This window comes from Echinops telfairi, unplaced genomic scaffold (genome assembly GCF_000313985.2).
Source record: "Echinops telfairi isolate 266 unplaced genomic scaffold, ASM31398v2 ScPeMD7_3;HRSCAF=10, whole genome shotgun sequence".
Lineage (NCBI taxonomy): Eukaryota > Metazoa > Chordata > Mammalia > Afrosoricida > Tenrecidae > Echinops > Echinops telfairi.
The window spans coordinates 26,499,713-26,508,925 of record NW_022103899.1 but is presented as its reverse complement, the minus strand read 5'-3'; the positions used below and the strand labels follow the sequence as shown (position 1 = coordinate 26,508,925).

At 41.7% G+C, this 9,213-nt stretch overlaps 1 protein-coding gene across 3 annotated transcripts in view; it reads right to left on the bottom strand.

The window, feature by feature from the left end:
- The window catches only part of LOC101662647 (aldehyde oxidase 3-like), a 121,978-nt gene that overhangs the window by 11,809 nt on the left and 100,956 nt on the right, over nt 1-9,213 (bottom strand). For all 3 annotated transcript variants that reach the window (XM_045294889.1, XM_045294882.1, XM_045294886.1), the window contains 3 exons: nt 8,434-8,548; nt 5,316-5,381; nt 4,504-4,692 (listed from right to left, as the gene is read on the bottom strand). In XM_045294889.1, the coding sequence (XP_045150824.1) occupies nt 4,504-4,692; nt 5,316-5,381; nt 8,434-8,548 (370 nt within the window). The remainder of the gene's footprint in view (nt 1-4,503; nt 4,693-5,315; nt 5,382-8,433; nt 8,549-9,213) is intronic.

The window sequence follows — 9,213 nt, the reverse complement described above, 5'->3', positions numbered from 1 at the left end:
ATAATAACTTATAAATTATCAAGGGCTCATGATGGAGGGGGGAGCAGGGTGGGAGGGGGGAAAATGAGGAGCTGATGCCAGAGGCTTAAGTGGAGAGCAAATGTTTTGAGAGTGATGAGGGCAATGAATGTACAAATGTGCTTTACACAACTGATGTATGTGTGGATTGTGATAAGAGTTGTATGAGTCCCTAATAAAATGATTTTTTTAAAAAGTAAAACAAAAACAACCCCCCCAAAACAAAAACTAAAGCAGTGCCAGAAACACTTGTTATTTTATTCCAAGACAATTGGAAGGCAGCTCCCTGGCCAACTGACTGGGAGAGATCAATATTTATACCCATTCCAAAGAAAGGCTATTCAGCATAATGCAGAAATTATCAAATATTATCATCAACATCCCATACAATTAGACTTCTGTTGAAGATAATTAAACATCTACTGCAGTAGCCCATCAACAGGAAGCTGCCAGAAAATCAAGCCAGATTCAGAAGCGGATGTGGCTCGAGGGATATCATTGTCATCAGGTTGACCTTAGAGCCTATCAGAAAGACAATTGTATTGTATAGACCATACAGAGACATTCCACGGAGTGGATCATAAGAAACTTTGGATGACAGAGATGAATGGGAACTCCAAATCACTTAATTGTTCTTATTTGGAACCTCCACACATACCCAGAGGCAGCCATTGGAGTAGAACAAGGGAATACCGCCTAGTTTAAAATCAGGAAAAGTGTGCGCCAGCCTTATGTCCTTTCATCATACTCATTCAATCCATATGCTGAGACAGTTAAAAAAAAGATGGCCCACATGAAGAAAAATGTCGCATCAGGATTGGCAGACGGCTCATTAACAACCCATGATCTGTAGAAGACAACACCCTGGCTTGCTAAATTGAAGAGGTATGAAGCACTTAACTGATGAAGGGCAAGAAAACTGGACCAATAGACAACATGGTGACAAATGGAGAAAAGACTGACGTTTAAGGATTTCATCTTCCTTAGATCCACAATCAATGCTTGTGGACGTACAAGTCAAGAAATCAAACGATGGGTTGCGCTGGGCAGTTCCATTGCACATGACCTCCTTACAGCGTTGAAAATCATAGATGTCACTTTGAGGACTAAGACGGGCCTGAGTCAAGGTAGGGTATTTTCCATTGCCTTATATGCATGTGAAAGCTGGACGATGTATCGGGAAGAGCACAGAAGACCTGGCGCCTTAGAGTTGAGTTGGTAAGTACCCTAGACTATTAGAAGAACAAAGAAATCGGTCTTGGAGGAAGGATCCTCAGGATGCTCCTCAGAAGCGAGGATGGCGAGATCTTGTGTCCTGTGCTTTGTATACTTCATCAGCAGGGACCAGTGCCTGGAGCAGGTAGGTCTCTTGGTAAAATAAAAGGTTATGGTAAAGAGAAAGACCCTACGGAGATGGATTGACACAGTACCTGCAACAACGGGCTCAAAGGTAACAATAATTGTGAGGATGGCGCAGGACCCGGCAGTGCTCTGTGTTGGTGTAGAGAGTAGCTGTGGGTCTGCGTTGACTCGAGGGCACCTAACAACACAGTAGAGTGAAGCGCATATGACAGCCCTGGCTGAGAAACGTTTCGCACAGGAAAGGACAAAGGCAAAGGCACACATGATCACTCTCTTTCTCCAAAAAGTACAGAATGTTGAGCTTTAATGCTTTTGTTGAATATGGAGAAATTCAGGAGCTAATGGAGTAGACTTGGGGGCCAGCCTTAGATTTGATCCTATTAGAGACAAAAACCCCATCAACCTCTTAAATATTTATTAAGTGCATGCTGTATTAAGCTCTTGCACCGAGACTACAGGATGAATGACATAGGGCTTGCTCTCAAGGTATCTATCTATACTTCAAGGAATATATATACACATATACACATATACATACATACATATAGATATATACATATAGCTTAAGAGCAATCCCTCTCATTATGTATATAACCAATTAGCTAAGGAATGCTTCAGAATAAAAGTCACAGAGGCACAAAGTCCTGCGAGTCATTAACATGTAGGGATGGGGAAATAAATAAGTACCTGCAAAAATCACCAAAGAACGAATCACCACTAAAAAATCAAAACAAAACAAAAGAGAAGGTCAAGAGAGAGGGAAACATTTAGGAGGCAGAGACGCTTCAGGTACCGTGGAATGAGGACACTGAAGGAGGGAGTGGTCAGCCGGGATCTCTCTGCTGAAATAGCCAGCCGGTTAAGGGCTAAAGAAGGTCTGATAGGTCTTGCCACAAAGAGCTCCTGGGAAATCTTGTGGGCACTCATTCTTGTGGCTTGTTGAGAGCAGAGTCCAGATTAAAGTGATGACGAGTGAGTGTGTGATAAGCCATGTCAATATTAAGAGGTACCAATCAATTTAAACGAAACACTGTCCAAAGGCACTATTACTATATCCATTGCCACCAAGTTGATTCCTTCTCATAATGACCCTATAGAGGGGTAACATTTCCCATTTCAACACACCCTGTTAGTGTGTATGTGGGTGTGTTGTCACATCATAACAACGACCAGTTCTGTAGATGCTATTGAAAGGCTTATTAAGTACAATCTCATTACAGCAGCATATTCAATATATAGAAGAGGTCAAGATAAGCAGGCTTACCTGGTTATGCCATCCTTTAAAATTTTAAAGCAAAACCAAAAACGTATGAAACATAGAAGACTAGGTTCTTCTAGTCCCTGCGTGGCACAAACGGTCACTACTATGATTATTGGTTGAAAGACTGGCTATTCAAAATGACCCAGGGGTGTCTTGCTTCTGAAAGGTCACTGCCTTGACAACCTTATGAAGTAATCAGGTCTGTCTTGCACGCATGCCATGGGAGCACCATGAATTGACGGCGACTGACAAGACTCGCTCCAGTCATGTTGACAGGGAACTGTCGATCCCCATCCCCTATGTGACATATAAGTTATTGCATAGAATTCTGTTTCCTATTTTATTCTTATTAATCATTTTATTGGGGACTCATACAACTCATCACAATCCATACATCCATCCATTGTGTCAAGCACATTTGTACATTTTTTGACATCATCATTCTCAAAACATTTACTCCTTGCTTGAGCTCTTGGTATCAGCTCCTCATTTTCCCCCTCCCTCCTCATCTCCCTCTCGTTCACGAACCCTTGATAATTTATAAATTTTTATTATTTTGTCATATTTTACACTGTCTGACATCTCCCTTCACCCGCTTTTCTGTTGTCCAACCCCCAGGGAGGAGGTTATATGTAGATCCTTGTAATCTCTTCCCCCTTTCCACACCACCCTCTTCCACCCTTCCAGTATCGCCACTCTCAGCACTGGTCCTGAAGGGATCATCTGTCCTGGATTCCCTGTGTTTCCAGTTTCTATCTGTACCAGTGTACATCCTCTGGTCTAGCCGGATTTGTAAGGTAGAAGTGGGATTATGATAGTGGGTGGGGAGGAAGCATTTAGGAACTAGAGGAAAGTTTTATGTTTCATTGTTGCTACACTGAAACCTGACTAGCTCATCTCCTCCCTGAGACTCTTCTGTAAGGGGATGTTCAGTTGCCTACAGATGGGTCTTGGGTCCCCAATCTGCACTCCCCCTCATTTACAATGATTTGATTTTTGTTCTTTGATGCCTGATACCTGATCCCTTCGACACCTCATGATCACACAGGCTGGTGTGCTTCTTCCATGTGGGCTTTTTTGCTTCTGAGCTAGATGGCTGCTTATTTACCTTCAAGCCTTTAAGACCCCAGATGCTATATCTTTTGATAACCAGGAACCATCAGTTTTCTTCACCACTTTTGCTTATGCACCCATTTGTCTTCTGATGTGGTGAGGAATCAAATCATTCACCCACAGAAATGGGTTAAGGTTTGCATCTCTGAGCTGGGCTTGCTTGAGAATCCATAACTGCCTTTGTGCATTCCACAGGGTTTGTGGGAGAATGGAGCAAGACCTAACAAGGATGTAGGACGACGTTTCTCCTTCAGCCACACGAGGGGGTAGGGGAATTGAACTTAGGGGCTATGAAATGATTCAAATTTATCTTTTGCTTTATTTGAACATTGGGTCAGACACATCCTTCTGAGTCAGGCTTGAAAAGTATATGGCTGATTTCTCTGGGGCTGGCAGGCATCACAAAGACACAAAACCTCTCCAGATTCTGCAAAAGGCAGTGCTATCGTGTCGATGTTTTATCAAAGGACCTAAGGCTGCCCAGCCACGGAAATAGTTGTCCCGAAGCTAGAAAGAGCCCCCTCAGGACCATTATTGCAGTTATCAGCTGTGAACTATCCTGCCAGACAGTGGCGTCATCTTCAGGCTGTTTTCCCCTTCCATATCGTTCATTTCTGTATCTTTCTGGGCTATATTCTCAGTGAATTACTCAAGGTAATTTTTGTCCCGATAACTAGATTGGTTTAATCCATTCATTAAAAGAGAGCTACAGGGGAGAAGTAAACAAATATCTGGCCACAGCTGCTTACCTTGGAGGAGTAGATTGCGATTGGGTTGGGGGTTGGTGTCAGCAGCGACACATGAAGTTCCTCGGGAACATCAGTAACTGAAGGGATTTTGTACTGGTTTGGACCACGGGTGTATAAGACTCCTTCAGGGGAATATTTCAGCTCCTCTATGGTGTACAGTCCAAGGCCTTGAGTAAATGCTCCTTCAATCTGAGAGAAAGCAAGAACGGGCACTCACTTTTGCATGACGTAGTGTGGATTTCCTCGTATCACCTGACAATGGAATTCCCATGACTGCCTGGCTCAGGAGTTCTAGTTCTCCACATTCTAGTTGCAAATGCAAATAATATCTTTCTGATATTCTTGGGCAGATTTTAGGAAAAAATGCCTGGACTTACTTGTGAAAACAACTAGTGCTATAATTCACTGGTCCTACAAAAATCACTTGCATAGTAGCGATTTTAGAAACAGTTCTCCCAGGCTGCAACCTCAGGAACAAGATTCATTCATCCCAACGTCGTTAGGGCAATGGGAGGGTAACTCTTCTCTCTCTTTCCAGTTTGCCCACGCTATACCCGGTTGCTATGAGTTGGAATCAACTTGATGGCAGTGGGCTTGGTTGTTTTTATTGTTGTTTTATTATGATGGGTCAAAAAGAAGAAGGATGAGGAAATAAAGTTAGCTAATAGAACCAACTAGTGACACAAAGGAAACAAAAGAAAGAAGATCACTTCTCTGAACAAATATCCAGAATGGGTAAAATACTAAATGCTTCCTGTATAGGATATTCACACATGAATTCACTTTTACCAGAGAAGAAAGAACGTACGTACCTGTCCTATGTCCACAGCTGGGTTGATACTGAAGGAAGCATCCATGACAATGTCAGTTCTAGTATTCTGTAGAGGATCGAAAACCAGCAGGTGGTTATGGTACAGGCTCCATCTTTTTCTAATCATTTTATCGGGAGCGCTAACATTCCATAGTTCAAGCACATCAAGCGGTATTGTACAATTGCTGCCACAGTCAGTTTAAAGACATTTTCTTTCTTCTTGAACTCCTTGAGATCAGCTCCCTTCCAGTTTATAAGCAACTAGATTGTTTTCTTTTTCCAGAGTTAAAAAGATGGTCATAAAATACCACAGAAAAACTCTACTCTTGGTAAAGGACTTTTAAAAGTCCCTTTTATCTTTTTTATATATCACAATAATATGACTACATAGGAATATATTTTTCAGATTCTTGCTTAGTGCATGGTGTACACTTAAAATTAGTGGCCCAATATTTCTTTCAATCTTAGAAAATTCTGTTTTAATTTCTCTGCCATTCCCTTATTTCTTACTTCTGAAATTCTTATCAGATATATGCCAAGGAATGTTAGTTAGTCTTTTATATCTTTTATTTCTCTTTCATATTTTTCTGGCCTAAGAAACTTCCTCAATATAATTTTTCAAAGTCACGAATTCTGCTTTTGACAGGGTCTAATCTAGAATTTTGTAAGTTCAATCAGTATATTTTTCACCATCAAGATATTTTATTGATTCTTTTTATATGTATTTGTTCTTGATTCATAGTCACTGGTTCCCCCCACCCCATACCCTCTTGTGTTTTTTTTTAATGGGTGTATTTCTTTTTTTTTGAAATCTTAAACATAATTGTCTTCAAGTTACTTTAAGTCTCTCTATTACATTCATCCATTGGTAAGATAGTCTCTCAGTTGTTGTATTGCACAGCATTAGTTTGTGTACTTGAAACTTTAAATCCCGAGTCCCCCTTTGTGGTGTGGCTTTTTACTCTTCGATCACTGAGTTAGGGTGGTTTGGGGGGTAACCTGACACTAATCCCATGCTCCTTGGTTGAGAACCAAATATTCTTTTGGCAGCTCTGGGTTCTTGGCCTACGAGGATATTGTCCTTGGGCTGTGTGACATAGCCATATTTCATACGGCTCATCTGGCCATAATTCCTGTGTGGTGTATACTTCTGGATGTTATGCATATGGTCCCATTTTGGAGAGAGTTCTCTGTGACAGGATTAAGGTGGGGTTACGTCCTGGCCTTAGTAGACGGTGTGAACCAAATCGGACACTTTGCTTCCTTGGGGGCATCTCTAAGACTGCTTTAGTAGAGGGTGGGATTAAGACACCATTCTTTGTTCTCTTTGGGGATGTGGTTGGCTAAAAGACAAACCAAACTTCAATCAAAACCATTCCTCAGTATATAAGAGCCATCTGGGACACAGATCAATTGCAGGACCAATTGGTTATCCGTAGTTTATTATTATCCACATAATCAAGTGCCTTGGCATAAAGAAGAAAATACATCTTTCTCATATTATCTGCTTTCAGCCAGGATCCCTCTGAGTTCAGCAATGAGATCCCTTGCTCCATGTCCTCTTCTGAATCCAGCCTAAACCTCTGACAGCTCTCTTCAATGTATTGCTGCAATCATTGTTGGATGACCTTCAGCAAAATTTTGCTTGCACGTGATATCATGTGAGCATTCTGTTGGGTCACCTTTCTTTGGAATGGGTGCAAATGTGGATCTCTTCTAGTCAGTTGGCTAAGTAGCTGTCTTCCAAATTTCCTTGCATAGACAAGTGAGTGCTTCCAGTGCTTTATCAACTTGCTGAAACATTTTGTTTGTATGACATTAATTCCTGGAGCCTTGCTGTTGACTAATGCTTTCAGTTCAGTTTGAATTTTAGCACTATTGGTTCTTGCTCATATGCCACCTCCTCAAATGGTGGAATGCTGACTGGTTCTTTTTGATATAGTGATGCTGTACTACTAATTAAGTTAAATTCATGACTTCAACAACCTTTTATGGAACACCTTTAAGGAGCCCTGGTGGTATAGTGGGTTATGCTTTGGACTGCTAACTCCTTGGTCAGCAGCTCAAAACTGCCATTGGGTCCTTGGGAACGAAGAGACTGTCTGTTCCAGTCAAGCATTACAGCCTCAGAACCCCAAGGGCCCAGCTGTGCTCTGCCCTATTGGGTTGCCAAGAGTCAACATTAATTCAACAGCAGTGGGTCTTTTAGGTGCAATGTACCAGGTACTGGGCTAGACCCTGGGTAAATGACATTGAGTGTAACATGGGGTGACCACTGATAGATCCTTTGCACGTCTTTGCCATTATATCACCAGGTCCCACTAGCTTTCCATCTGAAACATGTCCTGAATCTATCCCTTCCTTTCCGTTTCTATTGCTACTCCTCTAGTTCAGACCCTCGTTCTGTCTTGTGTAGATTATTGGAGACCTCTCATGTGGTCTACATGTTCTTGTTCTGCTTTTCCCCCAAATCCTTTCTCCACATCGTCACCTAATTGAACGCAGCCTTTCTATTACTGAAAACATCTCCCTTGGACTTGCATCCTACAGGATAAATTCCAAATGTGTCAGTGGGGTCCGCACATGGTCTCTATGATGCTTAACTCACCCAAGCCTCATCTCCCAAAATTCTATGCTTTTCTCGTTTTGCATTAATGTACTACTACTTGTGTTCCTTAGACTTAGCCTGCTGGGTTTGCTGTGTGTGTGTGTGTGTGTGTGTGTGTGTACGCGCATGTGTGTTTTCCTGTATAGTGAGCACCGTTCTGCTACCTCCTCTGCCTTAATTAATTCTATCAAACGAATCTTTCAGATTCTTTTCTCTGAAAGTTTTTTCTACTTCTTCCCCAATCCCAGGCTGAGTTACAAAAAAACCCCAATAGCAGTATTCCCTAATCAAATTGTATGAACATCGTATAGACATTGGACACATCTTTCAAGAATGGTTACAGCACTTGCAATAAATTAAGTCCAGCACTATATGAAAGGAATCATTTTTTTGCACATGATTGCTGACACAAAATTATAGTTTTTTACATATTTGCTGATGTGATAGCCAAAAAACCCGTTCTGTCTCAGCATTTCTATAAAAAGTGTTTCACACGATATTTGCTGCTTACCTTGTGAGCTCCTGTCAGACAGTCAATTTCAACCTCCGAGCAGGCGGCTCCAAAAACAAAGTAAGGCGGCATGTTCCCCTCTCCCTTCTCCCAGTCCATGTCAGCTCGATAGCCCCTGACAAGAAGGAATATAGTCTGTGGTCAGGTCACGGAATAGCAGCGGGGCTTTTCTTAAGGTTGGAAATAAAATAACTAAAATTGCCTTGAAAGAGTTCAATTATGCCACAAACACAAAATGCAACGTTTCTCAAAGTTTCACTAAGAGTTCAGTGCAGAGAAGGGACAGGGACCCACCATGAGGAGACCGAGCAGCCTCAGCTGGGAAAGATCGGTGGTGAAGAATCTGCTTTTAACTTTAAAAAGATCTAAAAAGGTAAAAGTTCACAACATATCCTCATTTTTCAATCTAAAGTAACATTTTAGATTCACGCAATTGGGGGGAAAAAGGAAAATACCCATAATATTTTCTGTTTTAAAACTATCTTGTTGCTGGAGACACAGTGTGAGAATTGTGCTGATCTGACCCGCCACACGGAGGCAAAACTCTAAGGGCGTGCAACAGAACAGCAAGGGGAGCAGAGCAAGGAAGTCCCCAGGGAATACCAAAAACAGACTTTGGGGCTAGGGCATGACACCCCATCAGACTCCACTGGAAAACACTCCTAAAGGTCAACAAACAGACCTTGAACTATTTACAGGCTTTTCTTTTTCTGTCATTGGTTTATTGTTGTTTTGTTTTCTTTTGTTGCTTTGTTTTGCTCTGTCTTGTTTTTGTGCATA